Consider the following 27,648-nt stretch of genomic DNA (forward strand, 5'->3'; position numbering starts at 1 on the left):
TATAATTATATTGTGCAGCACTTTGGTCAACTGAGGTTGCTTGCCATATAAATAAAATATGAGTTCAATTAAGTTGAGTTTTTCTATTAAAAGAAGAAAAGAACATTTCTACAATGAGTGAAGACAAACACCTGTGTTTTGATCTGTTGTGATTGGCTGATTAGCAGCATCAGGTGCAGAGTGCTGCTGGTAAACAATTATTAACCAAATATTACTAGAAGGAAAAACTAGATCATTTCAAAACTGGAAGGGAATAAAAATCTGCTCCTGCCAACAAGGATACAGTAAAGAAGAGGAAACTGATGTGACTCATACAAAACATGTGAAGAATGTATTACTGCTCTGAGTGACACTTCCTCATGTGAACTGCCTATCTATTATTACTTATTTTAGTCAGTATTATAAAAGTATTTCATGGTGCAATATTGCACAGTATGGGACATCATGTTTAAAACTTCTTGTACAATGAGACCTCCCACTTTTTTCTTATTTTTGAATCCAATCTTTATTGATAACAGCATAAAAGTACAAGTGCAGTTATTAATACACAAACAATACAAATAATTAAACTGGAGCCAGAGGGAGTTTTCAAATAAAGATATTAAATAATGAGCACAAATTATTGTGTTTTATCAGCTTTCCTGTTGTTAGTCAGAGAGTCAGATATAGGCCTACTTTGGATGTACTGTTCAGTTTCACTTTCAAAAGTTATAAAAGAAGGTTTTGGGTTACTAAATTTAATTTTATGAATATAATTTGTATACTGGTATAAGTGTCTCTTAATAGGGGGCTGCTAGACTACCCGTGTGTCATTGTTGTTGTCATTGTTGTCTTATCTATCTATCTATCTATCTATCTATCTATCTATCTATCTATCTATCTATCTATCTATCTATCTATCTATCTATCTATCTATCTATCTATCTATCTATCTATCTATCTATCTATCTATCTATCTATCTATCTATCTATCTATCTATCTATCTATCTATCTATCTATCTATCTATCTATCTATCTATCTATCTATCTATCTACCTACCTACCTAAAAATGATGAGACCTCCCGCTGTTAATTTATATTCCAAGTCCCATGTAAGAGTATTTTATTGCTCTGGTATTGCACAGTATGGGACATCCAATTTAAAACTTCCCGTACACATATGTAACGAGACCTTACAAAATCTGACGTACAATCCCCGCCCACTTTATTTACCCGCCTCATTTTACGACCGAATCAGCCAATCAAAAAAGCCTTCCTGTGATTGACAGTTGTCTCGTCCAATCAGCGTCCAGCTTTGAGCGTGACGCGCGGACATACCCACCCGCGCTCAGTCACAGTCACACTCCTTCCCTTTCCCGGGATTCACTCCAGCCTGCTGCCGCCACCAGCACCACCACCGCGCCAAGACTTTTCTCCGTCTGGTGGGAGACTCATAATCAAATAAGATAAGAAATAAGATAAAAATAACACCAAAAGGCCGGTCGCTAACTTATAATTTTTTAAAAACTCCTCGTCGTTTGAATGGAAGCGGACGGTTTCGTGCCCCGGCGAACGTCCGTGGAAACACCGGGCGCCCGATGGCTGGACGGCGGCAGGCTGCTGGGAGCCACCACGGCGGTTGTCGGAAGGATGGCGGCGTCGGGGGAACAGGACTTTACCCCGGCGCTGCTGCATCGAGCAACCGGAACCTCAACCTCCTCCTTAGCCCACCCGGCGGAGAGCTGCTCGACCTCTGCGGACCCAGAAGTGGAGTATGAAGGGCTGCCCCAGGGAGCCGCCACCAGCACTCACATGCTGGCAGGGTCCGTGGCTGGCATCATGGAGCACTGCCTCATGTACCCCATCGACTGTGTCAAGGTAACAAACACACAAACACAACGTAAACACGCTGTTTTTGTCATTTTAAATGGCGTCCGACTGGGCCCAGTTACTGTTTATGTCACTGACTGGAAAGAGCCGTTGGTTGGTCTCACAGTAAAAGTAGGCCTGAACACAAGCCTGGTGCTGCGTTCGGGACAACTCGGAACTCGGAGAATCGCTTAAAAATATGGCGGACAGGGGACAAACTTTGCATTCAAAGTGCTTCATGTAGCTTATTAAAACATTACAAAGGGCAGAAAAACAATTAAACAAAAGGAAAGAAAGAAGTACTTAAATAGATCAACTAAAATCAAAGAGAAATAGCAACGTGAATGTACTGTGTTCCGCAACATCAGTAGGTAATGTGTAACCACAAGTAAATATTGTATATAACATAATGTTTTAATTAATTTTAATCGATGTCCGGAGAAGTCAGGGTAGATTTTATTTCCTTCTCCCGAGTGGGAATTCCCACATGAAGCGGCGTCCGGGTTCAATTGCACCTTTTTTCAAGTAGGAGATGTGAAAAGTCCGAGTTTCTAGTTGTCGCGAACGCAGCATGAGCCCGAGCTAGGAGGCTACATGCTAACCGGGGGTAACCTTGCTAACAGAGGTCAGTTAACTAATAAACGTCACCTAAAAGCACAAAATAACGATACCGAAACTGTCCAGATTGAAAATATGAGCACGAACGGGCATGTTTTACCTCAGCTCAGCGTTTCATGTTGGCAGATACTGTGTGTAATAATAACAACAGACTGATGTGTTTGACAGTTGGGTCTCCTCTCATTGCAGAGTTAGCATGCTACTAGCTCACTGACTGATGCGTCCATTATCGGACACTATCTGTATAATAACTGTTTCTGCCTCCTCACCCCATGACACTGTCTTTAAATAGACCAGGGAGACCCAACACTGCTATCTTATCATAGTTTATACATTCAGTTGGATTTAGTCATAAATTATTAAAGGGATAGTTCAACATTTTCAACATCACCATAATCCCTATAGTCATAGTAGTAGGTTCATCACCTTTTATTATCGGTGCATGTTGTTTTGAGATCAGCGGGGCAGAGACGTGAGCTGCTCAGCGAACACAATGGAGGTGAACGGTACAGGTCCCCTGCCCTGTCCCTCATCAAACTCATCAAATACACAATCCAACAACTCCACAACGCTGTGGTGGACAAGTTGTGACCTGCACATTCACCACGCTATGAAATAATCATGTATAATTATGTCACATTACGACACATGAAGCAAATACTCTGAACTACTTGTCTTGCTTTCCCCTCCGCCCAGCAGCCGTGTCTGGGATGTAGTTACAGCTACGCATTTGCCTCTAAAACAACTCTGTCTTGTAACATTACATGATTTTTTTTCAAAGCGTGGTGAAAGTGCAGGTCCATGAGAGTGTTTTGGAGTTGTTGGATTGTGTATTTGATGAGTTTGATGAGGGATAGAGGACCCGTACCGTTCACTGAGCAGCTCACGTCTCTGCCCCGCTGATCTCAAAACAACATACACAGATAATTAAAGCTAATGAACCTACTGCTATGACTATAGGGATTATGGCGATAGAAGGATTTGCCAAAAATGTTGAACTATCCTTTTAAAGTTCAACAAGCACTGCTTTGCTTTGCTTTGCAATGAGGTGCCAATTTAGATTAGCACAGACTAAACTATATAAACACTTCATTTGTATCTTATCTACATTGTTTAATCAAGAGGTGTGTTTGATTATAAAGCTGCCAGAGAAGGTCATGTCATCAGGTCAGTGTGAGGAAACAGTAAAAGGAGTGGATCATTAACTCAGGTTAAATAGATTAAACAGAGGACCATCCAGATAACGATAAAGAGAGAGAGAGAGAGATTCTTGGAAGTGAAACACCTCTTGACACACGGCAGGAATCAAGTCGGTCACCTCACCTGTACCTGGATCAGTTTACTGTAAAACCCATGGACTGTATATAACGATTATTACTCATCTGTGTCTCACTCGACTCAACCTGGACTCGCCCAGTTTTAATTACTGAGCACTGATGAGCAATAACGGCTTTATAAAATAACCTCTCGTAGCTTTTTTCAGTAACAAGTGAAATCAAAAAAGTTATTGCTTCTCCCGTTATAACATCCGTAACCGTTACGACAATAAAATGTGCCGGCGTTAAATGTTATATATGCATTTTGTTCAGTCCCATCAACTAGTCAGAAAGGAATACGCAATACTTTTCTTGGTAATTATAGACTTTTATAACGTAGTAATTCAGTAACTGCTCATGTGTAGTGGATTTATGTATCATTTACCCCCTCAGGTGTTCTGCTGCATAACCACAGAGGGTTATTATGCAACACGACAGCTATAGCCGCATGTTCCTACTCTCTCTGTCTCTCTAACATGTGTCTGAATGAAACTTGACCTGGACCTCTCTGTGCTCTTGACCTTTCTCACTCTGTAAACTGCACATTTATTTATTTATTTTTTTACAGCACAGATGCTAACGAAGGGGCTTAAACTATAAAACCAGTATCAGTCTAGTCTGCACATTCAAAGCTGTAAGTTTGTGGTTTTATTTGCAGTTGTGGTGAAGAAGTCGAAGTCGGTTCAGAACGGGAACGTCCTCGTTGCTGAGAAAACGAAATAATTCAGAGAGAAAAACGTCGCTTATATCTGTCGCTGTGTTTATCATGGTCTGACCTGAGCGTGAACTTTTTAAGAACATTTTTTTCCCACAGTGCAGCAGTACGTAACGGTGTTAACCAGGAAGTTGGTAACTGCGCCACAGCCTCTCTGAGCTGAGGGTTAGGGAGAAAAAAGAGAGAAAGAAATCAAACAACAAAGCTCTTATTCAGTGCAAATTCCTCCATGATTAGCTCTTCCGGTTCATAGCGGGGTTTTTTTGTTTAGTTTTTTTGCAAAACAGCCTCGAAGCCGATCTCCTCTCTCTCTCTGTCTCTGTTTACAGGAACGAGCTCCTGTTGCACAGTTTTGCATCAGTCAACTCATGCGCACTCTGCTGCCAGAAAAACCAAATCATTGTGATTCAGCAGGCTGGAATCAAGTTAAATCTACTTCTCACCCTCTCACTGCTGATTTGCCACATATCAGACCTCATTTTTTAAATTTATTTTCTTGAATATGACGATAACTTTTGTCAAAATGCAACAGTTATCTCCTAATTTTTAAGAAACACTGAGGAACTGAAGTCTTATTTCATGGTTAAGGAAATCTTTGTTAAGTGTAAAATCTGTCTGCGGGTGTCGTTTTTAAAAACCAAATGAGAAGTATCTGGTCAGAGTGAGAGGAGGAGGAGGAAGTCGTGCACTGTGAACATTTCTGTGGTTGAGAAAGTGTCGGCTCAAGGAAGTCGGTCGGATTAGTTTTCTCACAGTAATGTGTGCAGACGACTTCCTCCATCCTGAAACTCTCTCTCTGTCGTCAGTCTTTTAGCTTCAGGCCACATTTCCTCCACTGTTTCCTCATTGCTTCTTTTAAAATAAAATGAAAAACCTGAAAAACGGAGCTGCACTGCACTGGGTTAAACACAACACCTGGATGTACAGGTTGGACTCGTCACTTCTGCAAAGGACTGAAAGAATTGACTTTTTTTCACTCATAAAGGGTGAAAAATATCCAGAGTTGGCATATTCTTTAAATTTCTTTATCTCTACAGTTGCAGATTATTATTATAATTCAGTTTATCTCCGAATAGAGATCCACAATAACACTGATGCTGATACAATTGTCTCAGAAATTTTGGTTTCTGCCTGTGGAGAGTCAAAGAACGAGACTGGAGAGGTAGCATGCACCCATGGTTATTCTCTATAGAGAAGGAACAGTACTCAGAACTACACAGCAGAAAGCAGTTCAGGGTTTTGCCCCCAGAACAGAGGTTGCAGTCCCTTCTTATACCCCACTTTATGACTCTGGTTACTTCATTACTACTACAAGCACTTCTAGCTTTTCAAGGCAATAAAACAATCCAACAGATGTACTACTCAACAAATGTCTACCCCAGTTGTTGTTTTACCTATAGGAATTTACAGCCTAGATGAGTTAGTAAACCAGGTTGTACGTGGGTCGTCCTAGTGTCCCCCTGAATTCAAATGAACGCGAGTGGGTACGCGGGTGTATGTGTGTAGGCCTACAGAGAAAAACTCAGGCGCAGCTGCACAAACCAGCGTAGCAAATCATTTATTAAAAATGATTCAGGAGATTTCCTGATAGTATCATACACAGCAACAACAACAGAGCAACATCTTGATGTTTATAAACAATAAACACAGCTTTCCCATTGGATGATAGATGGATGGATAGATGGATGGATGGATGGATGGATGGATAGATGGATAGATAGATAGATAGATAGATAGATAGATAGATAGATAGATAGATAGATAGATAGATAGATAGATAGATAGATAGATAGATAGATAGATAGATAGATTATTGTATTTATTTTATTAGCCTGTCATGGCTCGACTGCTCGGCTTCCGGGTAAGCTACAAACACACCGATGGGATCAATGTAAAGGCTGAAGTGTCCTGCTTTCATTAAAAAAACTAAGAATTATGTCGCTATCATTCTCCGTTGCGGAAGTAGACACGAAAGAGTACGCCTTTTGTTTTTTCTCTTTTTTTTACGTCTATACCCCCGTTGGTGGTTCAGTGTTAAACAATAAAACCTCCTGTTGTTCCTCGTCTCTCCAGCTGATTCACACTCCACTCGTCTGCGATGAAAAGACCAGAAACAACCCGGGCGTCGTTAAGGCTCGTAGCGTTTTCAGACTCTCTTAGTGACGGAGAAGCTGCTTCTTCTTTTCACGGCTCGTCGTGCTGCACAAAACAAAAACAGTTGGTGTAAATACAATGAACAACAATAATAATAATATCAATATGCTGAACAGAACATGTGTTTTGATTTGTCCTATTAAACCTCAGGTGCTGCTATTAATAACACAGATGTTATTAGACACAAGGAAACACTCAACACTCAGCAGGAAGTTAGAGTTAGTTCGTGTCAACAAAGGTAAAGTACCAGTAGATATGAGGAAATGAAGAGAGTGTGACGGAGATGCAGTGATGGTTTGGAGGAATGTATTTCCTGGAGCGTTTGTCAGATTCATTCGTCTATTTCCTTCTCTCAGCGTTAATAAGTGGACGTCTTTGTTTTCACACTGTACAGAAAGAGATGGGGCGTTGTTGTTTAAGTGTTTCTTTACTTTCTGTGTGTTAATAATAGTAGATATTATCCACATTATTACCGTACATCTCCTCTGTCGTCCAGTCAAGTGAAGGATCGTTAGTTATTAGACTGGTTCATGTTTCTCTTTGTCTCATCAACCAGAAACAAAACCAACAACAGAGAAAGAGACGAAGACATAAATGAAACTGAAACTCACAATACAAACAAACAGCTGCAGTGTTGCAGCCGTAACATTCAACATGTCGTCCTCCTCTTTATCTTCATCTTAGTAATTAGTCATATATTTCTTTGGGGTTCATTTACATATAATAATACTACTACTACTACTACTAATAATAATAATAATGTTATTCATATAGTGCCTTTCATACAAAAAACAATATTAGGGTCAATGACGTGATGCAGCTCAGTGTCAAGTGGTGTAACTGGTATTTTTCTGGTAATAAATCAAATAATTTAGAAAAAAAGCTGTGTTTTTAGGATATGTCCTGCCCAGTATTACCAAAATGCATTGAAAATTTAAATATAGAAACGGCTAAAAATCTATTTCAATTAATTTTTTTCATAAGAAAGTATATTTTTCAGAAGTACACTTAGGATAAAAAATACCATTCTTTTGTGGTTACACTATTGGACATTTTCAGGGGCATTCAGCTTTGTTTTTAAAATGATGGTTCAAATGTCATAAAACCAAGACAAAATGTACATTTGAACAAATCCAATGCTTTTAAAACAATGTTTAAAGATATTTAGGAATTGCTCATCTTGCCAACCCTTATGATCAAACGTGATAAAGCACAGCAACGAAAAACAAAACAATAGCAAAGTAAAAGTTAGCCAGATTAGTTTTTAAGAAGACGTTAAGAAAAGATGCCGTACTCATACGAACTACAAAGAAATATTAAAAAACAAACTCGTTTGTCCAGATTCATGCTGGACTTTCCCAGAAAACCTTTTCCAAATTGGGTTCAAGTCAGTGAGGAAAAACCTGTGTGTTCATCCACACTCATGCTGCTGCTGTTTCTAAGATTTCAGAGTTTTTCATTTATGGGTTTATTGACTGAAGTCCGGCGGTCGCTGCGGTTGAACGGCGACTATGTTTTGTACAAGACAAAAGGAACAAAAACTAAAAACACAACAAACTAAACAACCGGCCGATGACTGAGCACATTCCTCCTGAGTTACCGTTTCCCAGAAGAAGGAGAAGAAGGAGCAGGAGACGGGAATATCCACCCTCCCACCCTGATCTGGATGTTTGCCCCTGAGGGGAGGAAGGGGGGAGGGGCCGGGGCAGTTCACTTATTGCATGTAAGAGGAAAGTTTCAGGATTACACAACCTGAGCGTGGATCAGCTGTTCCTGCTGCTCGCTGGTTTTTACGACGAAGCTGAAACACAAACACTACGAAATGAAGTTAAACTGTTTTAGGATTGTTTCGAAATACTGGATTTCTTCTCCAAACTTTTGAAATTTTCTTATTTTATTTTATTTTGCCCTTGGCTCTGGATTCCTCGTCTGAACATCTGACTTTTAGAAATAGAGAATACTTTATTAATCCCTAGGAGGGAAATTCAGATCGTCCAGTAGCTTACATAACAATGATAAATTGCATAATATTACATAAAATGATATAAAAAGTGAGAATGTGTATAACCAAACAAAAGGCATTGTGCATTTTGATGGCAGCAGGAACGAAGGATTTCCTGAATCTTTCTGTTCTGCAGGTCTTTATTCCACTTTGTTTAGATCAGTGGATCTCAAACAGGAGCAGTCGGACCCCTAGTGGTTGTATAAACTATAAAACTATCATTTGGCTGAATTTCTTTTACAGACATTTATCATTTTACTGAAATAGTGACCCAGAGCCATCAAATCAAGCTCCGTTTAGGTTTATTAAAGCTTATTTCTCCCAATCCCATTCTGTTTTATTGGGAAATTGGTTTATATTTAAATAAAAATAAGCCACATTTTGATAGTTTTGATTCACTCTCGTTTGTCTGGACATTCAGTCTCCATTTATTTCTTAATTGGGGCTTGTATTGAGAAATATCGCACAGGAAGATGGCGTAAAACTCAAACTAAACTGAACTTTCGACCTTTGTAATCGCACATTTCCCTTCAGAACCGTTAATAAATATACAATTATGCGATTAAAAAGGATTTTTTTTTCTGTCAGACTGGACTACTGGTTTAGATGATGTTCAAAACTTAAATTACTGTTGTTTCTTCATGTAAACATCAGATGAAAGATTCAGTTTACACTCAAGACTTTATTAAAACGAATTTAGATCAGGGTATCCGTGGGGTCTTGAATAGTATTAAAAGGTGATAAATCAATTTTGGGAAAATTAAGACCCTTAAAAAGTATTAAAAAGTCTTTTCACGACTTTATACAGGGATGCAAACAGCGCGCCGAAAAGCGAAACTCGCTTTTTTCATGACCAATTAGGTGACTTGTGTGAATCATTCAGATCCGAAGAGTTTTTGTTTTGAGGGGGGGGGGGGGGGGGGGTCTCAGCGTCTCAGCGTCTCAGCTGGGGTCAGTAAAATGTTTTTCTAACAGGCTGACAGTGACAATCACGTGAAACTGAGGCGAACTCATTCATGGTTGTCTCTGATTACACTGGTAACTGCCTACCTCCAATGTAGACGCGCAACGTGCGCGCTCGTTACCCAAAGCGGCGCGTATCCGCGTGCAGTCGGTACGTACATTACTGTGTCAGGCAGGTGTCTCCCACGGAGCTCTGCCCCGTTTCAGAGGTGAAGGAGAGACGTCGCCTCCGCGATGTAGAATGTGTCAATTAAAGCAATACTTACCTTTCTGGAACTTTTGCACATTTCTTTGTCTAAGTTAAAATGCTATTAATAATCTGATGATACATTAAAATGTAAGAGAAACCCAACAGGGTTAAAAACTCATCGTTTTTTCATTCTCATATAATTCTGAGAAAAGTCTGACCAATAATATTATTCGGTCCGATTAATAAGATTTGACGAGCGACCGAACCTACTTAATATGTAATCACTTTGTGCACCCCTCTCCTCCTCTCCCCCCTCCCGACCAGGAAGAACGCTTATTGACAGAGCAGTAGCAGGACATGAGCAGAGGAGACTAGAGTCACAACACACACAAGAAAGAAGGTTTTTGGAAATAAATAGTTTTTTAAAAGACCAATAACTGCAGCCGCAGCTGGTCGCGGAGTTTCATGTCTGATATTGTAACGTTGATAGTGATCAGCCCCGAGTGATACGTAAATACAGGAAGTCATGTGTCTATGCATCCAGTGCTAACGGCTAGGCTACTGTTAGCTCCCTTAGCTCTGGGAGTTCTCAGCGGTCCGGACCCGGTTGAACTCCGGACCGGCGCGGCTCGACTCGGCTCGGTCTGGATTTATTTTCGGCCTGAACCAGCGCATCAGGTGGCGCTGGTCCGGCCGCCAGCCCGGCTCGTTGAGAACTGTAATCTGTAACAATCACTTCCCCTGCGTCTCCAGTAGCAGTAGGCTAACAACAGTTTATTATAAAACTCATCAGTCATCATCACTGAGTCCGTTTATACGGTTTAAAACTCCGGTGTTGTGTTTGTTTGTGTTGTTCCCGTTTCACTCGCGTTCCTGTTCTGTTTACCGTTGCCATGCCAACGCATGCAGCAGGGAGGGAGGGGGCTCGTGGAGCTGCGCAGGAGGGAGAGGTGGGTGGGACTTGTGAGGGAGGTGGAGCTGTTGATTTTCAAATGTTTGTGCTGTGCTATGGCTGTGCTGAGTGAAATGCCAGATCGGTAAGTATTGCTTTAAAGTGAAACTAACACATTATATAGGCCAGTGATTCTTAACCATAGGGCCGCGGCCCACACCTGGGCCGCGAGCACCCCCCAGAGGGCCGCGAAAAACTTTCAGTTTTGCACCTGTGGGCCGCGAGGGCCGCGGAACTGCGTAGATCATGTCCAAAGTCCGGGCCGCGTCTCTGGCCTCCAAACAGGCTGAATGACAAGAGGCTTCACTCTGTGACTCGGTCTCAGCACCTGGGCGCGTTTGTTCCATAGCGGAATGAAATGAAGGGAGTGAAGCCTCTTGTCAGTCATCCAGGATCTTTGTCTCTGTGGGGGGAGGCAGGGCCGCTACCACACACACAGTGCAGGTGCAGCATGTCAGTCTGTGAGGAGCAACGCTAGGTAACGTCAGTGTTGCCAACTTAACGACTTTGCAAACCCTCTTAAAGACTATATAGTCAAAGGCGAATAGCGACAAATCTAGCGACTTTTCCGGTGCTGTAACTGTTACAACGTTTCTGGTTTGGAGACTCGGACGTGAAAGCACGTCATCACTGCTGTTTTCACCGAGCAGCGGTGCTGCCGTGAGCCCCCCCCCCCCGTCCCTACAGCACTCAGCGGCGGTGTCACAGAGCTGTCCCCGCTACAGAGACCCCCTCCACGCCGCTGACACCCCCACCCCACCCGTCTTTAGAGCGACATACACAGCCTCAGTCACTACTCACCTCATCTACTGTGATGACAAGGTCAATATCTTGAAGTGCTATTTTGTTGAGACTTGATAAGCCATTTTATTTATTGTTTTGGTTGTGTGTGGTTTTATATTTGAGTGCATCTTTTCTTAACAGAGACAGGGTCTATTCTTGTTTTTGGTTGTGATTTTTATTCGAGTGCAATTTTTGATTTTTGAAAAAAAAGAAAGAAAATCCAGACGAATTTTTCTTCATTTTATGTGGTCTTCAAATATGAAAAGTGATTTTGGTAAGAACTTGTTTAGATTTATTTATGTATTTGAAGAAAGGAAAATAATGCCATTTGCAATAAAAAAGTATTAAATAGTTAATTTGCACACACACACACACACACACACACACACACACACACACACACACACACACACACACACACACACATATATATATATATATATATATATATATATATATATATATATATATATATATATATATATATATATATATATATATATATACGTATTTAATGGGCCCCGGGCCACTTTGTACTATAAAAATTGGGCCTCGAGGTCAAAAAGGTTAAGAACCCCTGATATAGGCTATACGTATGTCCATTACACACTTTTAGGCCTTAAAATGTCTTAAATTTGTTGAATTATTGTGTTCAAGTCTTAAATAATTTTAGACAGGTCTTAAATTTTCTTATGCCCACCATGGGCGAGCATTTCACTCGCATTTGCCCCTAAAAAAAAAAAGACATGAGTGAACCAGGAAAATTACAAAAACAGAAAGAGCACAACCTGCGATTGGTCAAAAACTACAAATCCCACAATTCTCTGCTCTCAACAATAACAGTAGTTAGTGTAAGTAAGAGAGAGTGGAGCTGTAGGTGAAAGGAGGAAACAACGCCACGTCTGGTCCTGTTCTATGTTGTTCGTTCACACCGTCACCGTTTATTCGTTACGTCCGCGGTGTAAAAGGCCGTGACGCAAAGACGCGGTTAGGCGCGAGACGCGATTAGGCGCGAGACGCGGTAGACGCGACTTTTTTTTTTTGCGACGCAATACACCCGATTCTTTTATGGCGACGGGACCCTCGCGTCTTCGTCTATTTCATCGTGTTTGGTGGGAAGACCCATAGGGGCTTCCCACACAAACACGAGGAACGCTTTTTTTTCGCGCGAGCTTTTACGCGCAACCAAACGCGAGATACGCGAGAAATGCGATTTATCGCTCCTTGACTCGTGTCAAAAAAAAATTCACGAGCCCGCCAACAACTTTTTTTTTTTTTTTCAAAGGAGGTTCAACTGGACTTAGTTATTTGTCTAGGAAGACGTTTCACCTTCATCCAAGAGGCTTCATCAGTTCATGTAGCATCTGACCAGGCTGGGACTGGTCCAACTATCTGGTGTGGAGACTCAGTATAAGTCCAGTTGCTTTCGATTTAACCTCCTATTATTTGCGGGGGCTTTCGGGGGATCTGCTGACGGTGGAGGATCTGGGACTGATTGACTGTGGACCACCACCAGTCTGATCAGGTCCATCACAGCACAGCAGCTGCAGCTCTGCCCCGCTGTCACATGACGCATATCAGCGCAATCTGTTTACATTAAACCGACATCAGGAAAATTATGAGAATTATGATTAAAATATATATATATATTTGTTTCGAATTTTGGCCCCTGGATCATGATTTTTTTGGGCGCATTCTTGGTAAAAAAAAAAAAAAAATCCTCTAAAAAAAAGACAGTTGGGATGCATAATGTGTCTGATAACAGTATGCTGGTGCATTTGTTTGGGTTGCTGCAGACGTGCACATCAGCTGACACCGCCGGTAAAAGAGAGAGAGAGAGAGAGAAATGAGTGTTTTCTCGAAAAAAACCAGTAAAGGAGAACTTGGACAAGTGACTGAAAAGACGCGTGGTGCGCAATGGGGACACCAGGCAGCTGGAGCGGACCGCGGTCACGGTGCGGCCGCTCTGCTGCTCACCTCAGTGTGTGCGACAACTCATTCATGGTTGTCTCTGATTATACTGGTAACAGCCTTCTTATTCACCTCCAATGTAGACGCGACGTGCGCGCTCGTTACCCAAAGCGGCGCGTATCCGCGTGCATTCGGTGCGACGGCGCCGCCGTTTTCCCCCCCGTGCATGTCCGTTGCTGTGTCAGGCAGGTGTCTCCCACGGAGCTCTGCCCCGTTCAAACTAACACATTATATAGGCCTATATGTCCATTACACACTGAATGGGATGTTAAATCCCATGTCTTTATTTCTTCAGTTTATTTTAATAGTAATAATTATGACTATAACATTCAGTGAAGACCTAAAAATCAGTATCTCCAAAATTGAAATATTGCAATGGTTTTTATTTTTTTAAAGCATTTTTAATCTAGAAATGTTGGCCTTCTGAAAACTGTCCATCTATATGCACTCAATACTTGGTTGGGGTTGAACTACTGGAAATTGACCTTTCTGTGATATTGTTAATGGTGAGGCCCCCGCCAGACAATTCCTCTCTTTTTTGGTCCTGACCCGTTTGCATCCCTGTTTATAAAGTCTTACATTTTGAAGGTATTTTTTTCTGAATTAGCTGCCCAAGAGTTTGAGTCCTAAAAACATTGTAAAAGTGTGTGAATTTATTCATTTTATTAAAAAACAAAGATGAACCGGTACATAAAGAAGAAAAGAAGATTGTTGTTTTTGTTTTTTGAGAGTGGAGCAATGTTTTTTTTTTTTTTTTTGTAAACTTTGCCTTTGATTTATTATCCCAGCCTATTTTGAATTATGTTGTATCATAGTGGTCTTTGTCACTGATTTTAATGGTTACAGCTTGACGTGGCAGTGAGGTATTGAAAAATATTGAAAAGGTCTTGAAAAAGTCTTAAAAAGGTATTAAAATTAACTTCAAGATTCCTGTATATACCCTGTAGATTAAGTTCCTGAGTTATTAAATGATAATAATCTTGATGTTTTGCTTTAATAACTATAAATAAACTACAAATAGAGAAGTAGAACTTGCTTTTGATGCACTCGTATAAAGACGACCAGTGTTATTGATCAGTGTAAACTCAGTGCATGTGTGTTTGTCCCCTCTCTCTCTCCGTAGACGCGCATGCAGAGCCTCCACCCCGAGCCGGGCGCGCGCTACAGGAACGTGATGGACGCGCTGCGGCAGATCGTGCGGACGGAGGGCGTGTGGCGGCCGATCAGGGGCGTCAACGTGCTGGCGGTGGGCGCCGGCCCCGCCCACGCGCTCTACTTCGCCTGCTACGAGAAGATCAAGTTCTCCCTCAGCGACGCCGTCCACCCGGGAACCAACAGCCACTTCGCCAACGGTGAGACGAATACTGAAACAATAACAAAACATGTACATTACCAACATTAACACGTTTTAGTAAAGGGATACTTCACCCAAAATCGATAATTCACCAATCATCTACTCACAGGCTCATGTGATTTCTTGGTTTCCCTCATCAAACTCATCAAATACACAATCCAACAACTCCACAACGCTCTGGTGGACAAGTTGTGACCTGCACATTCACCACGCTATGAGATAATAACACAACGTTACCACACAGAGTTGTTTTAGAGGGAAATACAGAGACTGCTTGATGAAAAACTGTCCCTGAAGGCAACGTGCATCAGCGGTTTTGCATGAATTTCCCTCTAAAACAACTCTGTCTGGTAACGTTGTGTTATTATCTCATAGCGCCATTCTAAAAATCAATCAATCAATCAATCAATCAATTCAATTTATTTGAAGTGGGACAGTGCAGGTACAGGTACACGTACAGGAGACTTTATTGATCCCCGCAGGGCAATTCAGTTTCTACAATCCACCATACACATACAGTCAGTCACACACAGCCTAACACACATAACAGAGGTAGCATGATGGAACTTAGGAATGTACAAATGTAACTCATATCTAAAAGTATAAATAAAACTCGTAACACACGAGGCAATGACGATCAAGTGCAATCTTAGGAGAATAAATAAGTAACAATGTTAAGAATAAGAGTTAAAAAAAATATATGTATATGTATTTCTATGAGAGATAAAAAAAAAAATATATATATATATATGTATGTATGTATATATATACATATAAATAAGAAGGATTCACATAGTCAACTCAGCATTTAACAGCACGACTGCTGAGGGAACAAATGACCTGCCATATCTATTGGTCTTTCTGGGAGGCAGCATCATGAACGAAACATAAAATCGTAAACAAGCCGGATTGTAGCCACAGGCTAATTTCCATCCGCTGTCCCATACATAGATGCACCAACAAATATTATTTTATTTTAAATAACGAACCTGAATACCGTTGGTATTTTCAGATACCGTGGTTGTTTATACCTTATTACCGTATTACCGCCTAACACTACTACAAACTAATGTGATAACAAGTAAGTAAGTACTTTATTTGTATAGCACCCTTCTCAGTACGAATACACAGAGTGCTTCACATAGATAACAGCTGCGTATAAAGTGAGATTATTCAATCTAAACAGCAGATAACTTTGTCTTTCTGAGGTTTATTTTCTGTCAGGCTGCTGACTCTACTTCTGTTGTATCGTAAAATATTGCGGTCTCTCTCACCTCCATGATGAATATTTTTTTTCATTAACAACATCCTGTTTAGCTTTAGGTTCCTCTGATTGGTTGGCGACGTGTTGCTTTGTGCCAGCGGCTGAAACTAATGTCGACACAGTGATGATTTACGCTCGTAAAAGTTTGTTGTCGTGTTTTATTTTGAAATTTACTGGATGCTCGATGCCGTGTTTGACTTCCTGTGTGGGGCGATAGATAATTGTTTCAACATCAGCTCCGTCTATATTTCTAAAGACGGAGGAGGAAGGAAACTCATTGGTGTCATCAGACTTTAACTTCCTCTCTCTCTCTCTGCAGGAGTGGCCGGCTGCATGGCGACGGTGCTGCACGACGCCATCATGAACCCAGCTGAAGGTAAAGTCGCCTCACACACACGTGCTGGCCAGTTAAAGAGGCTGTTCGTCTATTTATAGGAGTTCTCAACCTCCTTCGAGAGGCTTTTACAGACGGTGCAGTTCAGTCGTCAGGACACAAGAGGGCGCTACAGCCTCACTGGAGAAGCTTCTGATACTGATCATGATATTATTGACTGTTCTGTTTTATCATTTACTGATATTTATGAATGACCAGGTTTGTTTGTAACATGATTGAAGACTCTCGGTGTCGGTCCGACCTCCTCTGGCGTCGCCGTCCTCCCACTTCTTGTTTTCACTTCCTGATGTGATGGCAGAATAAAATATAGAACAAAAAGTAAAATATACGAGCAATGCACCGATATATAGTTGTTTTCAGGGCTGATGCCGATTATTAGTAATCAAGGAAACCAATATTTAGATATTAATTTGCATTAAAAATTTAACTTTTGGTGTCAAACTGAATACAATTCACTGTTTTTTGTACACTGTTAAAAAATCTGTCATAAAAAGACCTTAAGTCTTTGTAGAACGTCACAAACTCAAACACAAATCAGAGCCAAAGGAGTTTGTTTCTAAAATACATTTATTGAATGAACCAGAATGAACCAAATCCAGGTTTCGGTTTTGGATTTGTTCAGTTTTTGCCAAATTTTAGATCATCAGCCGAACCGAACCCTGCGGACGTCAACCTGATGATACAAGCTATTTTTAGAACGGCGGAGCAGAGCCGTGAGGTATATGCAGAGACTGCTTGATGAAAAACTGTCCCTGAAAGCAACACGCATCAGTGATTTTGCATGAATTTACCTCTAAAACAAGTCTGTGTGGTAACGTTGTGTTATTATCTCATAGCGTGGTGAATGTGCAGGTCACAACTTGTCCACCAGAGCATTTTGGAGTTGTTGGATTGTGTATTTGATGAGTTTGATGAGGGAAACCAAGAAATCCCATGAGCCTCCGTAGTGTAGCTCTGAGCAGCTTGCAGCTCTGCTCCGCCGTTCTAAAAATAGCTTGCACCGACAATTAAAGGTAACGAACCTACTGCTATGACTATAGGGGTTATGGGAATGGGCCAATTTGCCAAAAATATTGAACTATCTCTTTAACCCCTCAGTTAAACTCCTGTTGTTCCTTCTTTCCTTCGTCTCCTTCACTTCTCCTTCTTCTCCTTCCAGTTGTGAAGCAGCGGATGCAGATGTTCAACTCCCCGTACCGCAGCACGCTGGACTGCGTGGGCTCGTTGCTGCGGCGCGAGGGCCCGGCGGCGTTCTACCGCAGCTACACCACGCAGCTGACCATGAACGTGCCGTTCCAGGCGCTGCACTTCATGACCTACGAGTACCTGCAGGAGCTGCTCAACCCGCACAGACAGTACAACCCGTCCTCGCACGTGGTGTCGGGCGCGCTGGCCGGCGCCCTGGCCGCCGCCGCCACCACGCCGCTCGACGTGTGCAAGACGCTGCTCAACACGCAGGAGGCGCAGGCCATCCACCTCATCCAGGCCGAGGCCGCGGCGGCCGGCGCTGCTGCTGCCACGGCGACGGCTACAGCAGCTGGTGGTGGTGGTCGCCACATCTCCGGGCTGGGCGCGGCGTGCCGGACGGTGTACAGGACGGGCGGCCTGCCGGCGTTCTTCAAGGGCGTCCAGGCGCGCGTCATCTACCAGATGCCGTCCACCGCCATCAGCTGGTCCGTCTACGAGTTCTTCAAGTACATCATCACCAAGCGGCAGCACGAGCGCCGGCTGCGCGGAGACCAATAGACCCAGTCAGGCGCAGAGGTTTCTGTTACTACGGCGATCTGATCGGTCGCCGGTGTCGGCATCAAGTTAAAAAAGAAAAAAGAAAGAAACAGGATTTAGGTTCTTAAAGCAAAACAACGAACAAACATAAAGGCGACTTTTTAATCTTGAAGCAGGAAGTGAGTCATCGTCGGCGCCGTGCAAACAAAGGTTTCTAGAGAAGAAGCTTGTTATGAATAATCGTTATTTATTGGTTATTGATTGATTAACTTCATCCAATCAGATCGTCGTGTGGAGAGAACAGGCTTTGTGATGTCACTCCTGGTCGTCGTCAGGGTGAACGATCGACCAGTTGTTGAATAATAGAGAATCTGAACTTCATCAGAGGATCAGAGCCGCAATGTTTGGTCGAGCCGCAGCCGGACCTCCTTCTCCTCCTCTTCCTCCCTCTTCCTCTTCTTCCCTATTTCTCCTCCTCCTCTTCCTCTTCTTTCTCCCTCCTCATCATCCTCTTCCTCCCTCCCTCCTCCTTCTCTTCCTCTTCCCTCCTCCTCCTCTTCCTCTTCTTCCTCCTCCTCCTCCTCCTCTTCTTCTCCTCCTCCTCTTCTTCCTCCTCCTCCTCCTCCTCCTCCTCCTCCTCCTCCTCCTCCTCCTCCTCATCATCCTCCTCCTCCTCCCTCCTCTTCCCTCTTCCTCCTCCTCCTCCTCTTCCTCCTCCTCCCTCCTCTTCCTCCTCCTCCTCTTCCTCCCTCCTCCCTCCTCCTCTTCCCCTTCCCTCTTCCTTCCTCCTCTCCCTCCTCCTCCTCCTCCTCCTCTGCCTCCTCTTCCCTCCTCCTCTTCCTCGTCCTCTTCCCTCCTCCCCCTCTTCCTCCTTCATCTCCTCCTCCTCCTCCTCTTCTTCCTCCTCATCATCCTCCTCTTCTTCCTCCTCTTCTTCCTCCTCCTCCTCCTCCTGCTCCTCCTCCTCCTGCTGCAGCTCCAGTGACTCTGAGGTCAACCACCTGATTGACTCATTGTGTTTATTCTCATTTCCACTTAAAAACTGTGTTGAAATCAAAGCAGTTTTTTATTATTTTTACAGCGTTAAACACCGACACTCAAACGCTCTCAGATCAAAGTCGGCGTTTTGACCTCACAGTCCTGATCCACCGCCACGTTGACACAAAACAAAACAAGACAAAACCCATCTGAGTCCAGAACGACCCGGGATCACTCACCTCCTCCGTCTGCACACGTTGCACTTCGTCTTCTTCTTCTGATCGATAGTATTAAAACCATGTTACCTTGTCACCACACGGGGGCGCCGTCACCACCGCCGCCGTCGCCTCAGTCGGTGTTTAAAACAAAGAAGGAACAAACACACACTTGAAGATAAAACACAGAAGTTTTTATTCCTGGATTCACACACAGCCTCCGAGTTCATCTTTGTTTTTTTTTAGAGTGAGAATCATCACAACAACAACAATAACAACAGAAACAGTGTTGGATGTTTGAGTGAGTGTGAACGTGTGAGTTGAAGTTCATTTTCTGGGCCGCAGTATTTGATCTGGAGGTCGAAATAAATTATTCAGATTAATTTCTTTTTCTCAGATGAAAAAGAAACATCACCTTTTTTTCTTTTTTTTAAAGGGATAGTTCAACATTTTGGTAAAATGGCCCATTGCCATAATCCCTATAGTCATAGCAGTAGGTTTGTTACCTTTAATTGTCGGTGCAAGCTATTTTTTAGAACGGTGGAGCAGAGCCGTGAGCTGCTCAGAGCTACGCTACGAACGGAGGCTCATGTGATTTCTTGGTTTCCCTCATCAAACTCATCAAATACGCAATCTCAGAGAAAATGCTAATTTCCGTTAGCCCGTCTATGGTGTATTACATTATATGTTAGCATCAAGCTAGGAAGACTTTATATTGAGTTGGTGATAATGACAGTGATCATTTGGACTCTGTCGTTTCCCTCATCAAACTCATCAAATACACAATCCAACAACTCCACAACGCTCTGGTGGACAAGTTGTGACCTGCACATTCACCACACTATGAGATAATAACACAACGTTACCAGACAGAGTTGTTTTTAGAGGTAAATTCATGCATAACAGCTGATGTGCGTTGCCTTCAGGGACAGTTTTTCATCAAGCAGTCTCTGCATTTACCTCTAAAACAACTCAATGTAGCCAATTTGCCAAAATGTTGAACTATCCCTTTAACGAGGGCTTTAAACATCCGTTATTTGACGGTGGCTAAAACATTTTCACCTCTAGAAACTTCAAACAGAAAAGAGAGAGAGTGTGTGTGTGTGTGTTCACCTTTAGACAATCACTTTTTTTTTTTTGTTTTTATTTAGTTTTCACTGTACGACGCACAGCAGCATCATAGCACTTATACAACTTATACATAACAACTTCCTTAGAGGCGTCGGAGGATAAACGACGCTACTTGTACTCATGCCTTCTTCTACTTCTTCTTTTTCTGCCGCCGGACATCCAACGCACAACAACTACCACAGAGAAACAAACTCTCAGATATTCAGATTATATCGTTTTGTTTTGTTTTTTTGAAGCCATAAAACAGAATTTAAGAAATTGTACCTAAGTAAATAAATACTTAAATAAATAAATATATAAATATAAATATGGGCGATTATAGGTAAAACCCAAAAAGGAAAAAAAAAAAAAAAAAAAAAGGAAGAAAGAAACTCTCTAAGTATTTGGAGCGAACGTGTTTCGTTGAATACGAAACGACAAGACAAACAAACTTGCAGGTTTTTGTAGGAAGCGCACAAACTAAAAGGAAAAAACCTGGATTAATTTAAAATGAGACCATGTGAGTGTGTGTGAGTGAGTGTGAATGAGTGAATGTGTGTGTGTGTGTTGGATATAATGGAGTATTTAACAATGATTGTAAGAGAGAGAGAGAGTTCCTCGTATTAAAGCCAAGTCTCTACATTGATGGTGGGGTGGGGGGACGGGAGGGGGAAATGGAGGGTGGGGTAACCAAAGACAGTGCAGAGGAACGACACTAATGTGAAAAACAACAAAAACTAAACATAAAAAAAAAAAAAGCTGGATCACTGTTGGAAAAGAAGCGACTCCTGTATATTTTGTGAAATTGTAAATAAAGGCAGCTCCTCGCAGAAGCAGGGTCTTCTCTTGGTGCTGGCTCTCCAAGCGCTGAGAGAACTGAACCGCCGACTGCTCGTCTTCTTTCACTCATTCACTCATTCATTCATTCTCACAATATTTGTTTTGTTTTTTTTTCTTTTTCAGTTGTCCCACTGTCCCTGAATGCCTCGTGTGTGTGACATCCAGTGTGTGAGTGAATGAGTGGCTGAGTGTGGTATGTAACAGAAAGACAGTGGAGTGGCTCATTATTACTAATGGACAAAATAATGGGTAACACTTTTATAATAATAACACATTATTAAGCATTAGTTAAGCATTAATAAATGAAGAGTTCATTTGCAAAAGCAGATAAGTGCCATTTTGAAAAAAATGAACTGATGCTTTTGAATTATTCTTTACATAGTGTTGTTTTAAATAAATCTAACCCTTTTTTTTTAGTTACATCTGTTTTTGTACATTTCATCTCCTTGGTCAAAGCCCCTCAACTTTGGTTTGACTGATATCACCTGGTATAAATAAAAATTAAAAATGTTCAAATATAATTTTTAGAACAGAGTTATCTGCTTTTGCAAATGAACTCTTTATAATTTATAATGCATGAATACTCAGTATGTAGTCTATAAACACAGTTAAACATGTTTTGCTCATTGATAAGCACTGACTATGAGTGTTCATGGGTTATAAATGGTGAATTGAGTATTTATTAATGCTTAACTAACGTTTAATTGTGTGTTCTTATTATAAAGTGTTGCCAAATAATGTCCATACTAAGACACCTGGTTGTTATTGGCCTCTCATTATCATCCTTCAAACAGAAAACTACAGCAAATACAAAAAGAAAAGTAACTTATTTTTAGTAATATGTATATTTTTTCTTACATTGGTAACACTTTTATAATAAGTACACACTATTAAGCATTAGTTTAGCATTAATAAATACTGAATTCTTCATTTATAATGCATGAATACTCATTAGTATGTAGTTTATAAACACTTATCAATGCTTATCAATGATGAGTAAAACATTTTAACTGTTTATAAACTACATGTTAATGAGTATTCATGTGTTATAAATGATGAATTCAGTATTTAATGTTTAACTAATGCTTCATAGTATCTACTTATACAGTGTTACCTTTACATTTACTTGTTTATGTATCACAGGGACATGTAAATGTGTCAGTATTAAGTAGTTGGTTTTCAAATGTAGCTCCTGAGCAAGATGTTAACAACCTGTAACAAAACATTACATACTGTATACAGATTATATGGTATAACCACTAAAATTATACTTAAAAGCACATATTAAAACTGAAATAGAATAATAAAATAGTTATATGTAGCTGTGGTTACATGCTAAGTGAGGTCAACACTGGTTTATGATGATAGATAATCAGTAGATAGATCAGCATTGAACAGATAACATTTCAATATGATATAAAATATATTTTACAATGAAATAAAATTTAAAAAGCTATTTTTCCAAGTTAAATTTTTCCTCATCTTCTGAAGTGGCCCCGTATAGCGTCCCCTTGTGGCCCCTTATTCAGAAAACAGCTCCCTGGAGGATAAATAAAGTTTTTATTAATCTAACACATCATAAAGATCTGGAGAAACTGAGGTGACATTTTTGAGGACATCTACATAAAATGTCTAATAACTTATCAGGGCACAGACTTTATGCTTTAAAATGAAAATTAACAACTATTTGTATTTTCATAAATAATCAAATTCAAGTTAAAAACATTTAAACGTCTCCGGTTTGAGTTTTCTTAATGAGAAGTTTTTGCTGCTTTTCTTCATCATGTGTGACAGTAAATGTTTTGATATCTTTGTGATTGGGACAAAAACGAAACAAACTTATCTCCTCAGGCTTTAAACGGTAAAAGTTAAACCAGCAGTTTAAGGAGTCATATACAAATAATCTGTGGTTGTAGCACTGAAGCCAAAAAACACAAGACTGATAAAGACCAGTGTTTTAAAAAGGATTTGATTCACTGATAAACTGATACATCTCCAAATTTGTTCAATTTATCAAGCAAATTATTAGAGTATTATTAGATTTTCTGTGTTGTGTGAGATTATATATTGAACATCTTTGAGTTTTTTGTCGCCTTCACTTTAGGAAACTGTGACGAGCAGTTTTCAATATATTTTTCTTTATGAGGTTTTATAGTTGAATTATTTAGTATATTCATAAATAATTTAATATCAGTGGTGACACAAGCAGCTGTTTGACAATTTTGCATTTGAAAAAAAAAAAACTCATCCAGGTAAATTTTCCTGCACCTTGGTGAAGGTTGTAATGGTGGTGTTGACGTCACTGTGGTCACGTGGTGCTGTTGATTGGTGTTATATATTATTATTGGTGCCATTATTTTGTCCACCCCCATTCAGCTCAGTGAAGTGAAGGAAAGCAACGTCCACAGGTGTAATTACGTAAACCAACCGGCAGGTGGCGCTGACGTCATGACGTAGAGGAGGAGGAGGCGTTCACGGACAGGTTGGTACTAACAGTGAAGTGAGTAAACAACCAGTAGGTACAACTTCATTCATAAATCAGAGAGCAGATCAGTGGATGATAATAACAATAATTCAGTAATGATGGTCGATAATAAAGTTTATTTATACAGCAGCAGCTTTTTAAAATGTATTTCTGTCCAGTCACTTGTTGGTGCTTGTTCAGATAAACAGGATTAATTAAAGATGCTTTAAAAACAAAAGGTGAAACGGTGACAAACGCAGCTGAGCCACGTGCGGCCGGTATGGAAGACCAAAGTTGACCTGAGTCAAGCCTCTAATATTTATTTATTTATTTATTTGTGAAGTTGAAAAAAAAGTATATATATGACCAAGAATATTTAGCATAATAATTAATACATTTAAGTAATCATGCAAAACAGAAAAGAAAAATCAATCCCTTATTTTTTTTTATTTTAGTTTCTGCTTTGTATTATTGCAAATTATGATGATCTGTATAACAACAGCAGGGTCATCACAATTTTATGTAAAAAATAAAAATACCTTTCAATGAATATAGTTTGTTGTTGGAGGTATCACAGAATATCTGGACAGAGACTAATTACATCATCTTCACCAGTGTTAATTTTGATGATGAATAATGTGTTGGTATGACTTTTTATTTTTATTTTAGACGATTAATCTACTGCAATTATTTTTTATTTAGAATTCTTACCACCTTTTTCTAGAATTTTTTAAGAAAAATGTATCACTTTTTCTTTTTCTCCAGAAATTTCTCAACAATATTTCCACCAATTCACGCCATTGGCCCTAATTTGAACATAGGCCTATACATTGATTAAAAAAGTAATGTTCTTCAGTCTCAGAGCAAATATTTGTGTGGCGGTGTCGCCATGGAGACGAGGGCTGGGACACCGGGTCGGAGGCTCTGATCTTACAAGGTTGGTTTTCAGCCAAAAGACGCTCCATTCTCCCTGGAACTAGTTACTGATCATTGATTTAACCAGAACTAGGACTCTGGAGCTGGTTAATTAAGGTAAAAATGTAGCAGAGTTCCTCTTTAAAGGTGTTCAGAAATGTCCGTTTATCCTGTTTGTCGCGCCGAGTTGTCACGAGTTGCCGTACGAGTTTACCCGAGTAAGGAAAACGAATTTGATTGGTCGTTATCGAGCGGGCGGGATATTCAATGTTTGGGGCGAGACCGAGCTCGGTGTGTGTGTGTGTGTTGTGTCTCAGATGTTTGATTGACGGATTACGGATCCAATATCATTGGCTGATGAATCGTGAGCAACGTGACGTATAATCCGTGCGCCTGCGTTATCCAATGCGAAAAAAAATACCACACTTTAATCCCAGATTTACTCGAAAATAGAATTTTGCACAAATAAAAGTTTGGCCTACATCGTCTGATAGATGAGTTATTACACCAATGTTAAGACCCACAGTGGGCTCAAATTCAATTTTCTTTTCTGTACACCTTTAAAGGGACAACGACGAGTTTTGGAAAAGCGAAGTGTTTTCACACTACATTTATGAGCCTTCGCGTGCACCGTGAAATTCTTTGACCGGCGCAAGACGGACTCATGTTTTCATTCATCAAGAATTAAAGTCAGAGGTTCAAAGACGATCACATACTGTCGTAGTTCCGACCATAAACGGCGATTCGGCTGCGTTATTCTCATGACTCGCCACAAAACCGAAAGTAAAAAACGCTGGTCGGCTCGACCAGCATCTCCGCCACCACTAATAATAACAAAATAACGACAGAGACAAAACGATATATTTATCTAAAATGGGCCCATTAACAAGTGTGAGTAACGGAGATTCATCCACATTAACGTGAGACTTTTTTATAACCAAATAGAAACTCCTCGTTGTCCCTTAAACATCCTTCATTACGTGGTGTTTTTTCCACCCGTCACTGACTTCAGACAAAGTTTATATTTAAACACTTCGAGGCGACCCTTTGACACTTTCTATAAAACTTCATCCTCCATGTTTCGAGGCCTCGACTCGACTCGACTACGACCGACCTGACACACACACACACACACACACACATCACCACCACCTCCATCTTCTTCGTCTTCTCCCCCTCTGATCTCCGGTTTCACTCCAGGCCCCATGTTTGTTGTCATTCCCCGCGGCCTACAAGCTAAAATGTTGTCTTTCATGTCTCCATGTCTCACTTCATCCCCCCATAGCCTCTTCTTTCCTCTGAAACGTAAGGCGATCTCCCTTTGAGTCGGACAGGAAGGTTTTTTGAAAAGTGAGGTCAGGCCTCGTCGTCTGAAGGTCGCTCGGCAACAGGTCTGGTCAGAGCCACGGTCAACACCAGGCGTGTGTGCGTGTTGTGTTGTTAGTGTGTGTGTGTGTGTGGATGAAATACAAAGACAGATGAGGTGACGGGCGCACGACTCACATTCTCCTAATCCTTCAAACGCTTCCTCTAACACAGAAAATGTATGTGTGTATCAGGGCCGTTGCTAGGAATTCTGGGCCCCCTTAAAGAATACTAAAGTGGGCCCCTCCCCCTAACATTTCCTTTTTTTTTCTTAGACTATGTATGTATTATCGTTTTTTATTTTGCCTTCTTTGTTTTGATGCTAATGCAGCATTACACTGCAAAAACTCAAGTATCTTAGCAAGAATATTTGTCTTATTTCTAGTCAAAATGTCATTTCTAGTCAAAACAAATCTCATTATACTTAAAATGAGACTCATCATATTAAAAGTAGCTTGTTTTTAGACACTTTTTACTTCTTTCAAGCATATTTTCACTTGGAATAAGTAGAAAAAATAGTTTAGATAGTGGAGCAAGTTTTTCTTCCTTATTACAAGCACAAAAAACTTACTTTCACTGGCAGATTTGTCTATTTATTGTGAATTTAAGTGAAAATTATCTAAAAACAAGTTAATTTTTAGGTAATGAGTCTTATTTTAAGTGGAAAGAGATTAGTTTTGACTAGAAATGAGACATTTGGACAAGAAATAAGACAAATATTCTTGGAGAGATGTTGAGTTTTTAGTTTTTACAGTGTAGGCCTACTATGAGTATTAGTCATGGGGTCTTACGCAGAATAAATCAGTCATACAAAGATTAGACTACTGGGGTTTTTTATGGGCCCCACTGGGCGCTGGGCCCCTAGAATTATCATCACCTTTCTCCCCTATACAACGGCCCTGGTGTGCATGTGTGTTTAGCAGGAAAAGGACAGAAAAGAGCAGCATGGCGCTCCCCTACTGCCGCCACCGCCGCAGTTTGATAAATGGTGTGTTTAAATGTGGGATGAGTTTCTAATCTCTCCATCGGTGACGCTCTGTCTGCAAGCCACACAAATATCGGCGATCCAGCCACTTCATATGACTGTAAAGATTTGTATAAACAGCATTAATCATAATTCAGCGTGGCGATGTGGCATGTCGGCGGCCGGCCGCCATTGTGCCCCCGCCCACCACGCGCTCGCCCCACTTTACCAGATGCCATGTTTTTACAGTCGGGCCACTCCAGAGGAACACACCCTGAAAAAACCCCACCAGGATGATGAATGTGTTCGCACGGCGTGATGAATTACTAGGCCTCCGTGTACCAGACCAGGACTTACAACTTGTTGCTTCCTCATTTTCAAGTTTTAGCTTCAACTCGCAAGACGACAGCCCCTTTTGTTTGGTTTTTTGTTTGTCCAACACTTTTCTCCACAGTAAAATATCCTAACACCACTTTTTTCTTTTTTGTTTCTTTCAAAATCTAGTCTGTAAATATTTGTGATCCCCAGGCAATAAATCCTAATAGCT

At 40.9% G+C, this 27,648-nt stretch overlaps 1 protein-coding gene across 1 annotated transcript; it reads left to right on the forward strand.

The window, feature by feature from the left end:
• Window positions 1-1,343: 1,343 nt before the first annotated feature.
• On the forward strand, window positions 1,344-18,534 carry LOC310985390 (mitoferrin-2-like). The gene is made up of 4 exons (XM_083970963.1): window positions 1,344-1,858; window positions 14,637-14,865; window positions 16,451-16,507; window positions 17,685-18,534. Exons 1-4 carry the CDS (start codon window positions 1,523-1,525, stop codon window positions 18,269-18,271), a joined length of 1,209 nt encoding a protein of 402 aa, XP_083827089.1. The 5' UTR covers window positions 1,344-1,522; the 3' UTR covers window positions 18,272-18,534.
• Window positions 18,535-27,648: the final 9,114 nt, after the last annotated feature.

This window comes from Trachurus trachurus (genome assembly GCF_905171665.1).
Source record: "Trachurus trachurus genome assembly, chromosome: 1".
Classification (NCBI taxonomy): Eukaryota; Metazoa; Chordata; class Actinopteri; order Carangiformes; family Carangidae; genus Trachurus; species Trachurus trachurus.